Raw genomic sequence first — 22,738 nt, 5'->3', positions numbered from 1 at the left:
TTGTTATATATTAGAGGCTTCTGGGAGATCTGTTGTTGTTGTCATAATAGCAGTGTGATCAACAAAAGTACCGGTTAGTACACCAGTGTGGTTAGAAGATCGTGTGTAAAAATTAGATACAGGATTGGACCTAATATATCTAATCTGAATAACAAATCTAAATAAGCCCAAAGAGTAAATGCGACACAAACGATGGTCATTTGACGTCAATTCTTGCAAGAGCTGTATTTTATAGGCGCGGGAGCTAAGATCGTTAAGTAGAAGGACAAAGGCCAACAAATTGAGAACGCTGACGAAGCGAGATGTCGCCGTATCCTTCAGCACTTCGCTCTATGAACTTCGCGAACATATTTTTTTTTTTCAAAGTAAATTTTCACAATTTGGATGCGTTGTTCTAGCACGGAAAGCTTCATGACGATTTGTCACACCTTAATGAATAAGAATGCCAACACAGTTTGCCATTGACCGCTTTCAAACCATAGTTATCGATATCGATAGTTCTCATGTAGTTAAAAAAAAAATACCCGATACTTCTATCGGAGTATTTTAAGCTCCAGATTATTTAGCACATTTCAAACTGTGGCTGTATAATTAACATAGTTAATTCTTAGATTTCCTTAAGTTCTACAATATACTAAGTATGTCTTTTTTAACCCTCGATAAGTCGAAAGCTCTGTTAGTTACCAGACTCACTAGTTTCGGGTATTATAGATAAAAATGACTGGAATTTGCTTCTGTATGGAATTTCGAATGAATTGGTCTCAATTGGATAGCTAAAGTTTCATTAAGATTTTTAACTCAGGGCTCATGTTTTTTTTTCGAAGAAGGGCAAATTTTGTTTCAAGGGCGATTTTCTGTCCTGTCGAAACTCGCTGGCTATGAATTACGGCTCGTATTTTCCTTTATTTGTTTCAGTGTTTTACCAGTTTAAGCTACTGACCCGAAACTAGCAACTTTTTGGTGAAGAGTTGATGTTATGCTTAGCTTTTACGAGAACATCAACTTGTAGTAGCTTCTTTCAAATCTTAAGAAACAATTAATATGCATTTAAGTATTCAGGCTTCAAGCACGTCGTCACTTTCTCTGTAATAAAAGCTGATGAAATATGAAATTTTTAAATATGCTTGAAGATGTAATTTATTTGCAACAGTTTCTATATACGAGCACACTTGAATATATATATTTACAAGTACATATGTAAAACGAAGTATTGTCGCTATCTACATCTCCAGCACTCCCACATAAATTAGCACTAGCCAAACTTTATGTCAAGTAATTACTGTGGCCAAGCCATAATACGCACCATCAAGCATGCATATAAGCATACAAGCGCACGAACATGGATTTTAACATAAGCACGCACTTATACAAGCATACATACATGCCCATATATATAATATACATATATATGAACTTAAATGACTTCGGGCGTAATTATGTTTAGTTACTATGCATGCATATGTTGCACGAAAATCTGTGTATGTATATAGTAGACCACAAATAATTTACGAATAATTCGCGACTTTATTCAAATGCATATTAAATTTCCATACTTTTACTTTTCGTTGACCCAAATTAGATTTGCGCGTAATGAATACAGATATGCTCTCATGCACGCAAAAATGGCATTAATTTTACATTTAAATGACGCGCAAAGTATTAAACATAATTCAGTTAATATACATACATGCATGCATACATACACGCATACATACATACACTCATACATATATACACTCTTACATACATACACACATACATACATACACTCGTACATACATATATAAATAAATAAATTCATAATTGGCTCAAAAGTTTCCGAGAGCTCTCACCATTGGTCACGACGGGCTACGGACGGCGAGTTCACTGCGCTGCTTCAATGTCATTTCATTGCGTACTGCTTTTTTAAATTTTTAATCTTTTGTAGCAACAAATAGTTACTATAATAAATTAATGTAATTCTAATGCGTGTGTACATAAAAGATGATTATTTTAATGTTTTATAAGTACCAATCCAACTATTCCTGCGTTAGTTCATCAAAAAATCTGATTTTAGGGTAAAAATGTGCATATCAAATTTTTGTTTGAAAAGTTTATTTTTAGTTGAAAATTGTGTAGTTATGTTAGGAAGCTTTGCTGGACTATATTCGCAGCTACATAACTACCCGCAACTTATTAAATCCCATAGAATTTTTTTTTATTTAAAAAAAAAACGAAAAACTTTAAGGTTTTTAGAAAATTTTTTTTTGTCGTCAGAAATGGCATAGAAAAACACAACGGCGTAATATGAATGCTATAGAAAGAATTGATTATGTTAATATTTGCAGATAAAAAAAGTTCATTAGAAGCGTCATTGACGTGAAACCCCTATGCGAAATGCTTAAAGTAATTTCTTTGGCTTACCAGTGAAGTTACCATTCCCATAGGTTAGGTGAGGTTAACCTGGTTGGCAACAAGCCACGCATAGACCTTTTTGTCCTTAGCGATACCAGATGGAGACCGACCTCTATGAATACCTAAAGTAGACATCATGTAGGATGTCAGCGCTTTTGGCGAATCTAAGCAGCGCTGGGAGATCCGCTTTTGAGACGTCCTCCAGACCCTCGATCAGTGGGGCTCCCAGGCATTTTAAACGCGTTTTTGATAATGCCGGGCAAACGCACAGAAGGTGTTCTAAAGTTTCCTCAACGTCCTCTCTGCATTTCCTGCGTTTGTCCGTGTTAACAATGCCTATCTTGTACGCATGTGCAGCCAATAGATTGTGACCTGTTAGCATACCTATGATAGTTCTGCAGTCCTTTCGCGAGAGCGTAAGTACGAATTGAGTCAGTTTTTTGACTTTTACTGTTTTGCGTGTAGTTAGATTAGTCCACCTAACTTTCACTCGCCTTTCCCTGTAGCTGTCCATTTCATTATATATTGTGTTTAGTGGTTTTGGTATGTCGTTCTCTTGTTCAAAAAGTAGTCTAACAGCACTTTTTGCTGTCTCATCTACTATTTCGTTCCCCATAATGCCTTTGTGACCAGGCACCTAATAGATATGCAGCCTACTGTTTGCGGCTAGCCTTTCTATGGTCTTCCTGCTCCTTCGAACATTTTTGGACTAAATACAAGATGAGCTTATTGCTTTTATTGCTGCTTGACTTTCCACGTATATATTAATTGTTGAGTTCTTTCTTGTTCTAGTGTAGGCTAGCTCCGCGGCTTTCCCCACAGCAAAAACTTCCACTTGGAAAATACTGCTGTGGTCTGGCAGCTTGATAGGCTGCCTTATCCCTAGTTTTGAGCAGTAAATACCGGCTCCCACTCTATCTGAAGTTTTAGAGCCGCCTGTATAGATGTGAAAAGTTCTTGTGCCATCCCTCCTCTTCAATTGTAGTGCGAAACCTTCTCTTCCATCTAAAGTACGGAGTCATGTAGTCTGTGCAACCTGAGCTCCACTTATTCTATACTATTCCCATAATTGCAAAGCATTTATGAAGTAAGAACCGGGTTGCCTTTTACAACCTACTGAACCTACTGAAAGAAAGGTTACAGCATCGCATTAAAATATTATAAGGTTAACGTGATTATTAAGTGGCTTCAAGCTAACGCTTCATTGTACCAGAATTTAATGAACTAAATATAAAATTGAAAACCCAGAAGTTTTCAAAGTATTCTGATTGAAAAGTTGAAAATTGTGATGACAATGTTGTGAGTTTGTGATGTTGGTTTATAAGGGTCTTGTTATGCAATAAAATATCACCATCAAAAATTCCTAGTTCTCCTCTGTGGAACATAGGACCTCAACGAATTTCTTCCATTCGGATTTATTTTGAGCGAATCTCTTAACTCCATTTCAGCTAAGCTGCATGGCGCGGGTTTCTGACTCCAGAATTCGTCTCTAGGTATTTTTTCCAATAAACTATATTTTTACAAAAAATTAACAAAAAATCAGCATAAAAATCATTGCAAATAATAGAAAAAAGATAAAGCTACTTAATTACGTGGGCACAAGGCTACATGGATCTAATACGGAGCAAAACAGGTCGAGTGTATCCACCTTAAAACTTCATCGCTTTGTTAAAATTAAGTGTAGATGCTCTACTATGCAATAGCATAAATGGTGATTGTAGTTGTGAGTGATTGCGTTGATATTGGACTCAACATTTTGATATTTTTTTGTGGAAGTATTTTTTCTTTCAATTGCAAGTCAAATAATTGTCAGAGAAAACAATATATATTTTATTATATACTTTATTCCGCACTTTCCGATAAAAAATATAAAAATAATGTAGCAACTTTTTTAGTATTTTTTTATTGGTTTCTTAATTTTTTTCAAATTTCGGCATTTCTATTTTTTTAATTACTCTCAAGTCAAAGTGTGTAGTTTTTCTATTCAAATGACTCTTAGCTTTTTAGGGAGAAAAAAAACTTAATGGTTAAATTTTGATCTTGAAGGCACTTATCTGCCATGGCGTTGGGAAATCGATCCAATCCAGTTATTTGAAAATGTGTATTGAGATGATGCCGCTATTTATGTTACTATATATGTAGTAGAACCTCTCCTGCTAACGTTTATGTGGGGAGCGCACTTGCCTATCATCCCAGGGGTCGTGTGATCGAATCGCACCACGGGCATGGTCCTGCACTCTTCATATTTTCCGCTTTTTCCGTCTCTCTGTTTGAATAACCTTTATTCTAATTGTTCATAGTACCTCCCTTCCCAAAAAATAATTAAAATCTTGGTCCTAATTTCCTCTAACGCTCATCACCTCTTGTAAACTTCTGCAGCTAAAAATAACTAAAAAAAGGCAACAGCGGCCTTAATGCTGTTCTTAGGCAATGATAAATTGCAGTCCCTTACCAAAGATCTACAACGGCAGTGCCGTATCACCCGCTTTGTCAATATACTTACTTCGATTATAGTAAGCAATACAAATAGCCCCCAACGATAGCATTTAATTGCGTTCGTTGGATGATCCTCGTAGAGGTGGAATCAGGAGAAAAACATGTAGTAGAGCATCTTCACCAAATTTCATTGAAATCGAAGCATTCAAGTTGTTAAGCGAATACTCTATATAAAGGGTAGTTTAGTTTCAAGGGCTGGTGTTGATTTTGAATAAAATACAATTTTTTTAGAAAATTATTGTCATTTCTCTTTATTATGATAATATTGGTATGGCTCAATTACGTATGGAACAAAATATCGGCAAAATGACCGCCGCGGCCTCGGCGACACACCTCCATCCGATGGTCCAAATTTTCGATGACGCTGAGGCATAATTGAGGTTCTATGCCGTTAATATGCCCAATTGTCTCATCTTTTACCGCTTGAATTGTTGCTGGCTTATCGACGTACACCTTTTCTTTCAAATAATCCCATAGAAAGAAGTCCAACGGTGTCAAATCATATGATCTTGACGGCCAATTGACATCGCCGCGACGTGAGATTATTCGGCCATCAAACATTAGGCGCAAAAGAGCCATTGTTTCGTTAGCTGTGTGACAAGTGGCACCATCCTGTTGAAACCACATATCGTCCACATCCATATTTTCCAATTCGGGCCATAAAAAGTTTGTTATCATCTCACGACAGCGAACACTATTCACAATAACTCATTTTGAAAAGGTACGGCCCAATGATGCCGCCGGCCCATAAACTGTACCAAACAGTCACTCTTTGTAGGTGCATTAATTTTTCGGTAATCACTATTGAATTATCATTCGTCCAAATGAGGCAATTCTACTTATTGACGAATGAGGTGAATATGTGCCTCATCACTGAAGACGATTTTCTTCGATATGAATTTTTATTTGAACGCCCGTTTTCATAATAAGCCTGAATAACTTTAACGCGTTGCTCGATTGTGTACCTTTCCATGGTTCAAATTCAATTAGTCTGAAATTGAAAACTGTCAAATAAAGTGCAGAAAAAAACTTGATGTTTAGGTATGGTTCACGTTCAACATCGGCCCTTGAAATTTAACCACCCTTTATTTGGTCCAGTGTATAAAAAAAAATATTTCTTTAATAACTCACAGCCAGGTCTTTCAATTACATTTCAAAATCGCCCTAAAGTGCTATATTATATACGAACTAACTTAGAACATTTATCGCAATGCTCTGATTTCAATATTATTAAACTTTTGAGGTACCATCTAAGCCACTGCGACCCATTTGTGTTAGCCTTGAAGGCCTGAAATAACAGTGGTAACAATTTGAAAATATACTCATTACATACCTTCTCCACCATCAGCAGTTTCGGAAGCAAAATTAGATTGAAAAAATTGTATACTCTTCATGTTTTTACATAACCATTTACGCCTAGGTCTTTTTTCTTTCATCACATTTTGTATGTAATCGATTAAAACCATTAAAAGCGAGTGGAGTTTGTTCGCCTTTCAGTATGTATGGAAAATCAACTGAGTTTGAGATGGCTGCTCTAATATGTATTTTTTCCTCATATCAAATAAATTTCTTTCTGAAATTATATTTATGTACAAGGCAATCAGTGTAACTACTCGGTTTCCATTCAATGAACTTTGAATGCAGGTTACGGCAAGACAAAATGTTCCTTTCTCGGCGTTTCTATAGAATTTCTCGATATCTCTCAGTATCTACTAAGTGACGATGGGATACTGCGTTCTTTTGCACTCCGATATCAAGTTCATAGTTAGTCAAGCAGTGCAAATTGGCAATCCCCCAATGGTTATATCTTTTGTCAGCGGAGGGTGAACAAATTGATAATATCTCAATGGTATGCATCGTTGCTGCTGCCTCAAGACTGCTAACTATACATACAGGATTTTCTATTAAAATCTTCAGCCTTCGAAGCGTTGGGCATAAGCTGTTTGGGACGTATGTAAAATTAAAATTTGGGAAAACCGTGTTTAATCATCTAGCTTTAATTGCCGAGAGAACATAGTCGTTTTTTTTTTTGCTGAGGACTATCTCGGTTAGTCTCAGATTTAAGCGCTCGCAATCCAGGACTGGCCGAGACGTATAAATACATAAAACTTTGAATTTACACCTGAAACTATTCTGCGTTCACGCAGTAGAAACCAAGAGACTATTTTAGAATATGCCTATAATAATTCGCGAAACCATTCTGAGTTCGCGCAGTAAAGACCAAAGGATTCTTTTAGGATATGCTTGTAATGATTCAGCAGTTCCATGCCTACTATTTAGATCTCGGATTTGCAAATTGTTCTATCAACGCACGAACACTCCATCGCCTTACGCGCGAAACAATGGTTTGCATTTATTTGATTTGGTCGGGACTCTCATCAGAGTCTCATCAAAGGCCTACTTTTTCAGTGCTTCGATTTATTTCATAAAAGCCACTCTTAGCTTTCTCCAGATTTTAGGTGACATACAACTAAGTCAATAATTTATAATTAGTTTATTCTTTTTTAGAGGTCATCAGTAAGTTTTTGTGCTAGTCGGCTTAGAGTAGACAACTCACTTACATCATAAAGCTCCGTAGTGGTACCTCTTATGAAGCGTAGGATAGGTTTTATCCCAGCACCGTATAACTCTGTGGGAGAGTCAAACTGGAATTTCGCTAACTTCCTTGCTGTACTTCTAGATAAGGCTGAACAATTACAGAGGAAGTGTTTTACTCTTTCTGCCTCTTCCTCGTCTCTACAACCTCTGAAGTAATCATGCAAAAATAACATCCAATGGCCGGTGACATAAGCCACGACCTTCGGCTAAATTGGCCTGGTTGTAACACACATATTTTCTGCTCTCCATGACCTATTGACCTCCTGTAGAATATTTTTTGTCCTTAATTTGCAAGTTGCCATAGGTATTATAATATTGCCTGTATTTTTAAGAAGAGGAAGATTAGTACCCCTTTTGGCAAGCTCATCGGCCTTGCAATTTTCTTTAGTATCTCTATGTCTCCCATTAAAGCTGCCAGGTAATCCTGAGCAACCGTTGGTGTAAGTATAACAGATTGCATTGATTTGATGGCCGCTTGGCTGTCCTAGAAGATATTTATCGTCGTTTTTGTTACGGCACACAATTACCCCTTTTATGGCTAGAGCTTCTGGCTGGTAGACGCTAGAGTAGTTCGGAAGACGGACAGATAATCCTAATCCTAATTCTTTTGATATACCTCTATAGCCTACTTTATTTTCCAGCTTGGATCCATCAATGTAAAAATTTCTTACCCCTCTTCTCCATGGTATTTGAGCTTGCCACTTTCCTCTTGGCAGGATATGCTAGTCTTGAAAAGCCTATCGAAGGTGCGTTTAGGGAAAGAGTAGTCGATTTCTTGGTTATAATTACTAATAGTAAACACCAATCACCCCAGGATCCTGGTAAGTGAACTTTATACAATAATAGATTTTCACCGCCCCAATGCGCTTCTCTATACTTACAAAAATAGTAATAAAATTCTATATGAGTTTTAGTTGATGTTGCGAAATAATTCTTAAGTTCAAACGCAGCATGTGAAAATCCGTTGTTATTAAGTGTGCACATATGCAGTCTTAAACACATGCGCATCATGTTAAATGAGTTTTATAATTTACATAAAAGTGTATTCGCAGAGCTTGCTAATTATTTGTACAGCTAATTTACTTGTAATAATGCGATTTGCACAATATCAGTCCACGACAGGCAGGCAGTCTGACTTGAGTTTCGGCTCCAGCTGTGCATGCCCACAGCGCAAATGCCACTCCAGCATACATATGTATATATGATACATCCGAGTACACAAACTTATACATACATACACCACTACATATGTCGCCCTGTACTTGACTAAAGTTCTACCTTGCGTTGTTAAATGCGGACGGTATCCTTTTGATAGTTTCCTAAATTGTTCAGTCGAAGTGATTTCATTATCTGTATGGCGTACATATGCACATACGAGTATTAAGAGGATATTTCACGGTGCTTTGTGATTTTCATAACAAATTAATTTACCACCGCATTTTGAGAGGAAGCTACTAAGGGAAGTTCTATTTGTAACAATTTTCAAATGACTGGGTGTGGGTGACGTTTTAGTGTGGGACATGAAAAACTAAATTACTTAAGCATGCTTAGTATTTTAAGAACATTATACGGTGGAGCCTTGATAAAACGAAGTTGAAGGGGTGGGAACATGTTTCCTTATAAATATTATACCTTCTGCTCAAATATGAACGAGACGTTATCAATAAAACGGTCCGCGGATGACATATGACAAAAATATTTTTTTTTGTTTTTTGGTAGGACTGTTATAAGCTTACATGGCAAATTTCAGCGTGATATGTCACATAGTTTGTTTTCTGTGCTACTGTAAACATGTCAAGCTCGAGTGTGTTCTTCGAATTCTCTTTTATGATTTCAATTGTCTCAAAATGTTTTCCACGGAGCGGCAACTTGAGCTTGGGAAACAGGAAAAAGTCACATGGAGCCATATCAGGCGAATACTGTGCTTGCGGAACGATATTAACATTATTTTTGTTCAAATAATCGCGAACAAGACGTGATGTATGAGCTGGTGCATTATCGTGATGCAAGAACCATGACTTGTTGTCCCACAATTCCTTCCTTTCAAGACGAATGTTCTCGCGCAAACGCTTTAAAACGTCTAAATAATATTCAGCGTTAACCGATTTTGCGATTTGTGTGATTTTCAAGCACAATTTCCTTTACTTTTCCGATGTTTTCGTCGTTTACTGATGTTGCTGGACGACGTTCATGAGGCAAGTTTTCAACCGATGTACGGCCCTCTTTGAACGATTTGTACCACTGGAAAACACGTACACGCGATAGAGCAGAGTCCCCATAGGTTGTCTGCAACATTATTAAGGCGTCTGAAGCCGAAATTTTGTTGGAATAACAAAATTTTAAACAAATTCTTTGTTCAACTTGAATTTCCATCGTTAAATTCGAAGAACACACTCGAGCTTGACTTGTTTACAGTAGCACAGAAAACAAACTATGTGACATATCACGCTGAAATTTACCATGTAAGCTTATAACAGTCCTACCAAAAACAAAAAAATTTATTTTTGCCATACTACTGTGTCCAAAAAATAAGGTGACATTTGATTTTAAACTGCGCGCTTTGAAGGATTAGGAGAATTCTTTTTTTTTTTAGGTTGGTAGTACTGTGAGTGACATCTATGTCAAATTTCATGTGAAATATTCATTTACTGTTTGAGATACGCGTCGTTTTGTGAGCTGCTAAAAGTGAGTTTCTCGTTTTTTGCAATGTCGAAATTTGTTGAGCAAAGAATTTGCATTAAATTTTGTTTGCGGAATCAATTTTCGGATACGTTGAGGATGGTGCAGAAAGCCTTTGGTGATGAGGCTATGTCTAAAAAAAATGTTTACAAGTGGTATAGTGAGTTCCAAGCCGGTCGTGAACGTGTCGAAGACGAAGAGCGTCCTGGGCGACCATCAACCTCAACTGACGAAGCTCACGTCCAACAAATCAAAGATTTGGTGTTGAAAAACCGTCGATTAATGATTAGAGACCTTGCTGATGATGTTGGCATATCGAAAGGCTCAGTCAATACCATTTTGAAGGATGTTTTGGGCCTCAAGCGCGTCAAATCTCGAATGGTACCGAAAACATTGAATTTTTTGGACTCGTAATTCGTGATCATTTCATCAAAAACTCAACCCATATCGTTCCGCAACCACCGTATTCACCTGATCTGGCACCGTGCGACTTCTGGCTGTTCAGCAGGCTCAAAAGACCGCTCCGGGGACACCGTTTTGACACGATAGAGGAGATTCAAGCCGCAACGAAGACGGAACTGAAGGCCATCCCGGAAAGTGACTACAACCAGTGTTTCGAAAATTGGAAAAAACGTTGGCATAAGTGCATTGTGTCGGGAGGGGATTACTTTGAAGGGGATGAAATTGATTTGGAAGAATAAATAAAGAATTTTCAAAATAAATACAATGTCACCTTATTTTTTGGACACAGTAGTATGTCATCCGCGGACCGTTTTATTGATACCGTCTCGTTCATATTTGAGCAGAAGTATATAGTATATTTAATTAAAAAAAATTGAAAAGGTGTTAACCATACTTAAAAATATTTCTGCAAAATCTTCTTAACTGCCCTAAGTTTGAAATTCATACTGCAATATTTTAATTAGCTTATATATTTATTTCGTTTTAATTTCTTTTGGAGCAGGCAACCACATTCGGTAATATGTTTACATTAAAGCACCTTTAAATTCCTTTCTGTTAATATGAATACTGTAATTGGTTTTGCTGCTTTGTCGAAAAATGTGTCTTCATGAATACGATCATCGAAAAATTCATTTACTTGAATGCAATCTTGTGTCGAAATTTCAAGCCAGACATCAGTTACGTGCAACTATGCGCTGAATTTTGCAACTGAATTTTTGTATATAAAGATTTCATTACAATTAAGGAATTAAGTTTTCGAAACGCAATATTGAAAGCCACTTTTTAGGAGAGTCTCGAAGGAGAATTTCGATTTCAGTTTTATTCATTTCTATTCAATAGACTCATTGCTGATATGGAATACAATTGAAAGTAAACCTTTTCGATTCTAAGCTTACATTTTCTTTTAAAGAAAAACAATTTTGCTTGAATTAAACTTTAATTCAAAATCTGGCATTAATTATTCTTGATTAGTTGTCATTCATTCAAATTTCCATGAAGGTTTCCATTATCTTTGTATTGCAGTCAAACTCATAAAACAAAGCTGAAAAGGCAATAAATTTTCCAATTTATTATTCTTAAAATATTTTTGTTAATAATTAATTTTATTGCCACCACTTTTGCTTTCAGAATGACCAAACCAAATATATTTCAAATCATTGCAGACTTGCAAAAATGCACGTCACAAAAACAAATAGCTGCTTCCTACTTCAGAAAGCGTTCTACTACCCAGAAAACGGGTTTCAAGTGGAGTATTAACGTTTCCGATTTGAAAATGGCTTATGAGCGTTTACTGAGCATTCTAGGTGAAGCTTACAAATCCTAGCTGTTTCCTTCGTTTCTTTGACTATACTACAGAAATTTCTATAAGTCTCAAGTTTGGCTTGCCCCAAATTTTTCTTGGATTTTTTCTGTGTAAGTCGATGATACTTTGTTTTAATTGTGTTAATTTCTGCGCAAGCTGTGGAGCTAATCAGCACCAAATCATCCGAATTTGAATCGATGACTGTTTGACCGCCCATATTTGTTTTCCTTCCCGTTTTTGCTTAATTATCGCTCGAACATTTTCAATAGGATTGGCATAAGCCAAAAGTGAAGGTCAATCCAAAATTTCAATCCCATTTTGCTGTTTGCACTCTATATACCTTCGCCTTCGATCGTTGGGATCGGGATCTTCTTGTGAAATTCAAATATCTACGCAGCTAATGGTAATAATGGTTTTTGGTAAATTTTACTCATCAAATCTGCATTCAAATTGTCGATAAACAAAGAAACAAAGGTCACATCCTTTTTCGGAGAAACAGGGCCAAACACGAACCATACCTGGATGCTTAACAGTTCGTCGAAGTTGTCGTTTGCCTGCAGAACATCAAAACTACAACTATTCGCCCGAACGGAAGACTCATCTGTAAATATTATGTTTACTCAATTTCCAATTGCCTGTAAGCTAACAAAGTTTAAAATAGTTCGGTCACGCTTTTATTAGACGCACTGCACTTTATTTAATTCAAGGAAGCTTTGTCTAATGAGGTCAATCATACGATTGTTTTTTGAGGTAGTTGTTTGGTGGATTGAGATTGTATTGCATATTTCTTACGTAGTGGGCGCTTTTAGAAAAAATCAACGAGGAAACCTAAGGGTTTTGAAGACGATTTTGCCAACTGCTGGGAATATGCGTAGCATGCGAGAGTATTGGGACCTTCTCAAGCAAATTGCATAAAATTATGCAATTAATTTAAAATTACAAAGCTTTAAAGACAAAAAATTGAAAGTTACGGAGCAATTAAGTAGAATAAATTTTTTAACAATTTCCTAATTTTCGATTGCATTAAACAAAATTAATTTGCAAGTAATTTATTTTATTCAGCTAATATATAATTACATACAAGATCATTGAATTTATTAAGGTGAAAAGTATTTTATTTCTAGTAACTGGGATAGCATTTTTGTAATTAACAGAAAAGCCAGGAAGTTAAATGAATTTTTTATTTTTTCCTTTAAATTATATTATTGTGGCAACTTTTTGCTACCCAACGACTTTTGACTTTTACGTAACCCGGACAAATTATTATAATAATATCGTCTTAGCTTCGAAAATGATCTATTTACGAGTATCTACATTTATTTTGTAGCTGTGCCGGAAATTCTTCTTAGCCAGTTTCCTGGGCCATGGAGTTTTTACAAAGTTCGTACCTTGAGTAATTGAATATGTAAAATATGTTATATTAAAAGCATCTTTAGTAGACGGCAACGTGTTTCGAATTTTCCCTGAAACCACAATTCCCTTTATGCAGGTGTTGTTGTTGACCTCCTATTACCTGCAGTATTTGTTATCATTCGGATTTTAAAACCTTGGTTTAATAAGTTTTTTAAAACAACCAAATCGATTACGTTTTAGAGGTAGGTAAAGGATTTCGGAAATTGTATTTTTGTTAAATTTTTACAGGTTTTGAGCTAAATAAGCCTTAAATCTGAACGATATGTCTAAATTGTGTTTATATTTATATATATAGGCTGTCATTAAGAAAGCTTTTGATTTGGAGAAATTTTCTTGAGGTCTTTACTTTATGTTAAATACATTAAAATATTTATATTGTAGTGAAAGAATTGACATATGTCCGTCGCGGCCACAAGTTACAGCATTCATTCGATCAGTCCAATTCAATTTGTCCAATGAATCTGGCCGTATGGCGTCAATGTTGGCTTGAATATTGCAATAAATAGATTGCTAAGCGCGCTGTGTGGCAAGTTACGCCATATTGTTGGAGTCAAATATCGTCGATGTTCAGCTGATTAGTTTAGGGGTACAAAAACTCAGTCAGTTAGTCGCGATAGCTGTCGCCATTCAACGTAACGGCAGCTCTTCCTCATTTCGAAAGAAATAAGGACTGATGATGCCGCCAGCTTTTAAACAGCATTAAGCGCTAAATTTTTATGAATATAATGGGGACTGATTAAGGGCTTAAGGTTTTTCTTTGCTACATATACGGCAATTTACCTATTGACATAGCCATTTAACCAGAAGTGAGCTTCCTCACTAGACACAATTCTTCGATAAAAATGAGTAAGTTTCAAATGACGCAAACCAGCAAAACTGCGACGCAATCAATGGTCATTCACCTTCAAATCTCCCACGAACTATATTTGATAGTCACATAAGCCCAGATCCTTAGGTAACATTTTCCACGTAGTTGAGGGACAAAGGCCAACAAGTTGAGAACGACAACGAATCGACACTTCAGCGTCTTCTTCAACTCTTCGCTCTATGAACTTTTTCAGGCGCCCTTCTCTTGATTATGTATTCATAATAATTTCGATTTTTTCAATAGATATGAAGGCTTTGAATTGAACCAGTAATATGGATATTTTTACTAAGAGTTCGCCATGAACTTTTTGGACTTAGGAGTTTCCCCGATGACCACCTGAAGTAAAACTTGTAAAGTGCAATTTTCCATAAAACCGCAGTTCTTGGAAATAATACTCATTTCACTTTAAAATTTACTTTTTTCAGTAGGCTTTTATTTTATCAGTCAAATATTTTAACCTAACATAACAGTTGATTTGCTTATATCTCCACTATCGTGCGTTTACCTACATATTAACTTAGACAACACATATTAACTTGTCTCCCATAATTATTTATACAATTGCCTCAGACTAATTATTGCATAACAAATAAACTGTTGAATTGCTTAGTATTGCTTGGTTAGTGGTTTACCGAAACGTTTAAAATTAATAGATATTAAATTGTTGAAGTTAGGCTGCAGCTATTTGGGGTATGCCAGCGGAATTGTTTGCTTTCTAATTATGTTTCACAATAGAAATTAACAGGAATTCTAGTAAAGGAATTTATTTACATATATTTAATTATATACTAATATAATGCGTTATTTACTATGTATAATACATATAGTTGCAAAAACACATACATACACATATCTGTTTATTAATCGGCGTACTCACTCGTCAATATCTAGGAAACCTGAAGAATAACATTATCGAAATGACCAATGACGCCTTCCAGGAGCGACACAATCAATTCATTGATTCGATATTCTCGCGCATCAATCGCATTGTGGCTGACAATTACGATCCCTTTGTAGTGCGCTTGCATGCCAGAGCGGCGACTAAGAAAGCACCTACTGGTGGTAGCAGCACGGCGGGACATGTGACGGCAACAACCAAGGCCAAGTCGACAACAAAGAATAAACTGTAAGTACTGGGGTTGGTAGTTTTTCGCCTACAAAAGTTTGATTGAATGCATACAATGGCTTATTGGTAGCACATGTACAATGGATATATATAACTCTACATACCTTGCAACAAATGCGATTTGTACCGAATGTGCCCGGAAGTAGTCGCAAGGGAACTTGCGCTTACTGCCACTTTCAGTCTCTTTATATGCATGCCCTATGAAGAGACCATTTGTGTCCCAACGAGTATTAAGTCAGACTAATGGGCCTGGAAATTTGAAATTTATATCAAGGGCCCACTCATCTGTAGGCAACGCAATAGTCGGTGGGATATACTATTGGTGTACTACATTTGCGTCCAGGCATTAATAAAATAATTTTACTTAATTTTTAATAATTTTATGTACTTTTTTCCGTTCTAAATGGTTTATAAAGTTTACTATTTAAGTTTTTTTTTTATTCAAGTATTAGAAGTAGCTTTTTAGTTGATTAAAAAAATGCGTACGCCCGAGAGCGGACTCAAACCAGCGCCTTCAGAATTGTAAGCTGTAGTCTTCACTTTACACGATTATGTGTCATGAACGATTGTGTGTCATTTCCGTTTGCTTCTCAGCCTTGTTACTTTCGAACACCGAAGATAAGATTCGAATTTTTCGCATTCGTACCCAATTGTACCGCATGGAGACTAGTACCAGACTAGTATTTTTTGAGCTTAGTCACACAATTTGTTGCAGGGTATATATCCTTATATAATATGTGTCTATATATTGGTATATGTCCTAAAGGAAAATTAACCAGCGAATTTCATGTCGAAAAAAAAAACGAATCATGGTGGCCCTAACTGCTTATAACTTCGATGGTTTTATCAAATTGTGTCATTAATATGCTGCCTTTTAGTTCTGTTTCAAAAATTGTGGTCTAAGTCTTATTTAAAAAGGAGTGGTTCTAACGTAGCTCTAAGCCAAATATATATCTATGCAAGGAAACAGTGGCCGCCGTAGCCGAATGAGTTGGTGCGTGAGTACCATTCGGGGTACGTAGGTTCTTCGTACATGAAAGATCAAAATCAAGAAAAAAATTTCTAATGCGGTCGCCCCTCGGCAAGCACATTTTAGTTCATATAGATTAAAGCTAAAATTTCTTGCATCCAAAAATTCTGTAGTCATTGTACACACAAAAAAAATGTATGAAACAAACCAATGCACACAAAATTTCGAACATTCTTATATGTATATGAAATTCAGATACTGACTTCAACGTCCTGATGTACCAATCATTATTTCCTGCTGCGATGGGTAAAGAAAAGAGCATTAAGAACTTGCATTCAACACGGGTTGATTGCAGATTATTGCGATAATTGGGAGCTATGGTAGTATTTGCATATACGACTAGTGTTTAAAGTTTTCGATGCAGTTGTTAATTCACTGGCTTTGAATTCTTTCTACTGCTTTCATTGATATTCCCAGGATTCAATGTACATTTACGCCTCAAGCGCTGCGAGTTACTGCCATTGTTTGGAAAGTTTTGCAAATCTATCAATCAAACAAGAGATTCTCTTCATTCACTTTTTGACTACGCACATACTTTCCTTGGAAGCAGCAAACTCAATTGAGAGCTAATAAAAAATTCTGCACCAAAATAAATCTTTAAAATTTTATTAATGTAATCCAATAGAGTCAACATGCTTTAGATTTCTTATTTTTTTGTCTCAACACCACGTGTCGTTGGTGATTTTCGTTGACGTCAAGTACCACCGCCAATTGTTTCACATCTGAATAAATCATTTGAAAATACACACGCAAAAGCTCAGCGCACACTCCAAGAATAGAACACTCTGCGGTCATATTACATTTTTAAGAGGCATTGTCATATAATATCATATTTTATGGTGGCACAAATGTATCCTCTTTTTGCTGATTGTTAACAAGTGCTTTACCATATACTATGATTCATAATGATGAGAAGCAATGCATTATGACAACGTCAACCAAATTGAAATATTTTCTGATATCCTTTTAAGAGCTTTAATTTAAAAATGGCAAAAGATAAAATAAATTTAAAATACTTTTTAAATAGAAAAAGAGTAATAGAGTTTAATTTAATTACCGATTGCGGAATAAATACAGCCCCCAAAACTATAAACTATAAAAAATTATCGTGTATGCGATATATGGACCAAATGTGCAATATCGTTAGGAGAAAAAATGGCTAAAAATCGACGCGAATTTTAACCCACTACAAGCAAATTTAATGAACTATAAAACATGTCAACTTTTTTTTTTAATTCTGTTGTTTGAAATTTTGACGTAACTTTGTTGAATTTTTATAAGTCGTACACAAAGTTTGAAAATTTGATTTATAACATATTTATTGTAAAAGTAGAATGGACTGTGTTTTTATAAAAAGAATTATGAAAAAAGAAAAGTAGTGAAAACTGGCCAAAAAGTTGTGGTATTATAATTTTTTGAGGGCTGTATTTAGTCGGTTCTCTGGCGCAAAAAACAAAAGCAAGAACAGGAATAAACAAATACAAAGAATCCTTTAAAAGACGGCCTAGATGTTGTGTTAAAATAAAGCATGTAAAAATTTTGAATCTTACGGGTTTCATTCGAGTTGAACACAGGGAAGGTACAGAAGAGAACAACTTATGGGACGCAATATCTCCAAATCAAAGCAGAAACAACCAATTAATTGACTTTTATACGAGTATCAGCTATATTATGTCGACTAGTACTCGACGTTAGAGGATTGCTCTCTAGTAATTCGACTTCAATTCATTCTTTGTCGCACCAGTAAATGAATAAATTAATGGACGGAGAAACTAGTTTAGTCTAGAATAGATATTTCCACCTTGATGATAAGGAATAAAGTATGTCAAAAAAGTCTACATGCTAATGAGAAAGTTTCGTAAGCGGCTAGTATCCAGGTCTACGTCAATATGCGTGAATCTTAGCCGTGCGGAAGCAGGGTAGATGCTGACATTATTCCGCTTTATGATCCTTAGCGCAGAAGTCCATGCGGGTATGAAAAGCTTTTGAATAAAAAAATGAAACCAATCCGTCTCGGACATTTCCATCAATTCTTCAAATTCTCTGATCAATAACGGCCTACAGTCTTAGGGATTTCTTAAGCCAAGCTTTTATTTATTAAGTGTTCATGGTGGTTTGAAAATACCCGCAGAAGTCTATGCGGATTAGAGAGGCCTTTGACTAAAAACTGAAACCAATCAGCCTCGGACATTTTCGATCAATTCTTCAAATTCTCTGATCAATAACGGCTTTCAATCTTAGGGATTTTTCAAGCCAGGATCCTATTCATTAAGCTTTGATGGAGGGTTGACAAGATGGGCTATTACAGTTTTATATCACTTCCCATTGGAAGCTCAGAGAAGTCTATATAAGACAAAAAACTGTTCAGAGGTTTGTGATTGGCTGTTGAGTGGTGATCACCGTTAGAGAAATATTTTTGATAGTTTATGTCCGCATTTGGCAGAGAATCTAAAACCTACTACTGCGTTCACCCAGCCCTTTATATACCGTTAATTTAGTTTAAAATACGATACATACCTTTTAAAAACGGACATTATGTAGGTCCCAATTAAGACCGTTTTTTCTAATGGGTATTAAGCTCTGGGTACGTGTATGTATGCATGGGTGTTACTTTTGTGTGAATATGTTTCCGACAGATGTGTTGGAGATATTGAAAGTGTCCTACCAAGAACTTTGTCGCCATTAAAATCAGTTTTCACTTCGATTTCATTAATTTCTTTCACTTTACTCTTCCCCGTTCACAGAAAAAATACCAAATCTGAGCCACGTTCGCTGGATGAAGAGCCACGCCGCATTGAAGTGAGTGATGCCATGGCACAAAGCAAATTGCAGGAACAGCTGAAACAGTTGCAATTACACCAAGACCAAAGCATCAAAGCAATTGCAATCGGAACAAAATCGAATCCCAGTGATGATAAATTACCTGGAAATGTCAGCGACGCCCCCAACACGGCCGCTAAATCACCGGAAATGCGCATCATATTAAATGGAGACGCCAATAGTGCTGTTAGTCAAAAGAAAACTTCAAATAAAGCGCATAAAACACATACGAAAAAAAATCATGCTAATGCCAATACCAATAACAACAACCACAATGCGGGCTCGAAACTAAAGCAGAGCAATAAAAGCAGCAGCAAGGACAACAATGCCGGTAGTGGCAAGGAAGTTGAAAAACTGCAAAAGGCCGAAGGTAGCCTCTCTGGGCTGGCATCATTGAAGCGTGTCGGTAATGTGAAAGTGGTAGCCAATCCGGCAGGTTCCAATTCAACTATAAAGGCCAAATTTACTTTGGGTCCATTGACTTTGCGTGTGGAAAAGTCGTTCAAGCGCGGTAGTGTGCATAGTGTGAAAAGTGCTACAGCGCGCACCAATGAGATGATTGGCCGCATAAAATTCAGCGTTGTCAATGATCGCGCCACATTGATGTCCATCAAGGTGCAACAACCGAAACAGGTTAGTTGGGTGAGCAAATGCGATGTATGCAAAGTATGTATGTGTATGTGTATGTGCATGATTAAGGACAGCTGCAAAGTAAATGTAAATCTGATTTTGTATACCCGTTCGCATTTGTGCACAAGGGCTTTGTAATTTTGTTCACAAAACGGCTCCATGTAAGAGTTTAAATATATCGCGATAGATATATTTAGATAGATAAGGCGGGTGGCCGCCGTAGTCGAATGGGATGGTACGTGATTACCATTTGGAATTCAGAGAGAACTTAGGTTCGAGTCCCGGTGAAATACCAAAATGAAGAAAAAGTGTTTTCTTATAGCGATCGCCCCTCGGCAAGCAATGGCAAACGTCCGAGTGTATTTCTGCCATGAAAGAGCTCCTCATAAAAAATATCTGCAGTTGGAGTTGGCTTGAAACTGTAGGTCCCTTTTGTGGAAAAACATCAAGACGGAGGAGGAGGAGCTCGGCCAAACACCCAAAGATGTTGTACGCGCAAATTATATATAAATATATTTCGTACAGATGTATATACACCAAAATGCTCATTCCTTGATGAGGGAAGTCGATTTTGCTATGGTTGTCAGTTTGTCCGTCCATGTGCACTGTACTCGAGCAAAAATTAATATATTTCAATGCAATTTGTTACCCATATTAATCTTTGCTCAAGGCAGTTTGCTGTTTATATTGGGTGAAATCGGTCAATAACCACGCCTATTAAAAAAAACTGATAATAATAAAAAAGCGTGATATCTCTGTTATAAGTGAAGAAAAACGAAAATTTTCGTAAAAAAATTATAAGCTCACAAATTTTGAATAGTGGGTAAAAAATCAAAGTTCACATTAAAATCAAAGCTCCGTTTGACGTTATAAGCTATAATTCTCATTGCCTACTAGTCGGTTTGATTTCAAAAGTTAATAGCCAGCACAAATTAAATTTAACTAAAATGTGCGCGGGGAAGTAAAGTTCGCTCCGGAGGTTGTTTGGCTTTGCTAACTGTTTTTTTTTTTATTTTGTACTTCCACTCGGAAAGCCTTATTCAATAGCTAACATTTTGCCTTCTACTTTGATACCTTTTTCTATACTATATTTATTTACAACTAAGATGTATTAAATGAGGTGTGATTGATCACTCAGTGTGACTCCCTTTGAAGGGCAGAAACTACATATAAACGAACAAATTAAAATGGGTACATATTTTTGTCAATTTGATACTAAGGTATGTTTCTTATAAGAGCACAGTCAAATTCAGTCACATTTTGTTAAACACATACATTTTGCTTGCAACATTTTGTCAGTGTGATGCAAATCTTACTCCCCTCTCATTATATATTTTCTTCAACAGGTGGAAGTGGAAAGCAAAGACAACCATGACCGTACACGCGAGTTCGTCTGGCGGCGCACGCCCAAAATCGCTAAACTGGTTAATGAGAAACTAAAATTAGCTGCCGAATCGCTATTCACAACCCAAGGTGTCGAGGTGGTGAGGCTGTAAAATGTCAACGCAAGTCGTTCATTTAGTTAAATTTATATGAATTTTATGCATATGTTTAGTAAAAAAAATGGGTCGGTGTAACCAGGAATCCACCACTGCCAATGGCAACTCCATAATTTATATTTACATTATAAAAAAGGAAAAATACGACAATAACATAAATTCATGCAAATGTGTAAGTATACAGATATATCTCTGTATATTTGTGTTTGTAATTCAGTTAGCTTCATTAAATATTTAATTTAAAAAAAAAGTATTTATTTACGAACACATATTTACTTTTAATTATTTAAGCACTTTAATTGCGATTAACTGTATTTAAATTATTTATTTATTTAAAAAATATTACGTAATAGCTTTTTATTTATTCTTTACTTAATACATTCTACTTTAATGATGGAATAAACTTAACAATACAATTATTTAAAAAGGCTTAATCCTTTACCATTACAATTAGTAATTAATTACTAGATACATATTTATTGGGTTGGGGAATAGGTTCATAGCGTCTTTAAATTTTCTTTTACTTTGCAATGATTTGCTTGCTGTTTGGCAAAGCGTAAGTAGTCATTCAATACAAATCTTTCTGCTGTACAAAACTATTATATGTTAATTGTATTTTTAAGTTATTTAATTTTTTATTAGTTTTGAGGCTTAGAAATGGAATACACAGGAGGTAAAAATCAGCATTTTCGACACCTGCTGTTATTTCCTTTTCATCGAGATCAAAAAGCTACAGAAGCAGCCCGGGACTCTTGCGACGTGTATGGAACGTCATCAACAAATTGGTCGAGAGGTGGGAAGAGGTTGTAAACAGCAACGACGAATATATCATATAATTGATTTACTTATTGATATAGTTACTCAACCCTAGCAGGCAATACCTCGTATACTGTTTTTGTAGAAACTAAGAAATTGTAATTATACAATTCGAATAGCTCCGAATGAGCATTCGAAATTCGTAGAGTAGCATTCACTGAATACACTCGTAACGTCAAATCGTAGAGTTTGGTACAATTTTTCTATTTACTTTCAACCACGACGTTAGACTAACAGACATAAAATAGAACGGGTAATGAAAAGAGGATTTAAAAGGAAACAAATAAAAAAGTTTTAAGATGTAAGTCCTAAATTAACTAAACTATCATATAAATTAAAATAAATCTTTTTTAAGCCACTTTGTTGGAGCTAATAAAGCAGAAATCAATCTTGGCATTGATAATTTAGTAGCCCTTCCAGTTGTACCATATAGGCCATATAGCGTTTGCTTTTTGAACCACCTATTTTTTTGAGGATGGTAACACAAATGACATGTCAAATGTGTTCATAATTTACTTAAAGGTTTGACATTTAAAAAATGGGACGCTATACGCTTAAACAAAATTGGGAAATATTGAAAACCTATTTCCAAAGTGGTGAGTCT

General features: G+C 35.9%; 1 protein-coding gene across 1 annotated transcript in view; it reads left to right on the top strand.

Moving 5' to 3' along the window:
- Positions 1-21,319, top strand: part of LOC129241671 (dentin sialophosphoprotein-like) — a 71,990-nt gene extending 50,671 nt beyond the window's left edge. The window contains exons 6-8 of the mRNA XM_054878129.1: positions 15,105-15,339; positions 19,114-19,822; positions 21,166-21,319. Coding sequence (XP_054734104.1) covers positions 15,105-15,339; positions 19,114-19,822; positions 21,166-21,315 — 1,094 coding nt within the window. The 3' untranslated portion in view covers positions 21,316-21,319. The remainder of the gene's footprint in view (positions 1-15,104; positions 15,340-19,113; positions 19,823-21,165) is intronic.
- Positions 21,320-22,738: the final 1,419 nt, after the last annotated feature.

The sequence above is a fragment of the Anastrepha obliqua genome, chromosome 3 (genome assembly GCF_027943255.1).
Source record: "Anastrepha obliqua isolate idAnaObli1 chromosome 3, idAnaObli1_1.0, whole genome shotgun sequence".
Lineage (NCBI taxonomy): Eukaryota > Metazoa > Arthropoda > Insecta > Diptera > Tephritidae > Anastrepha > Anastrepha obliqua.
This window is presented reverse-complemented; position numbering and strand designations above follow the sequence as displayed.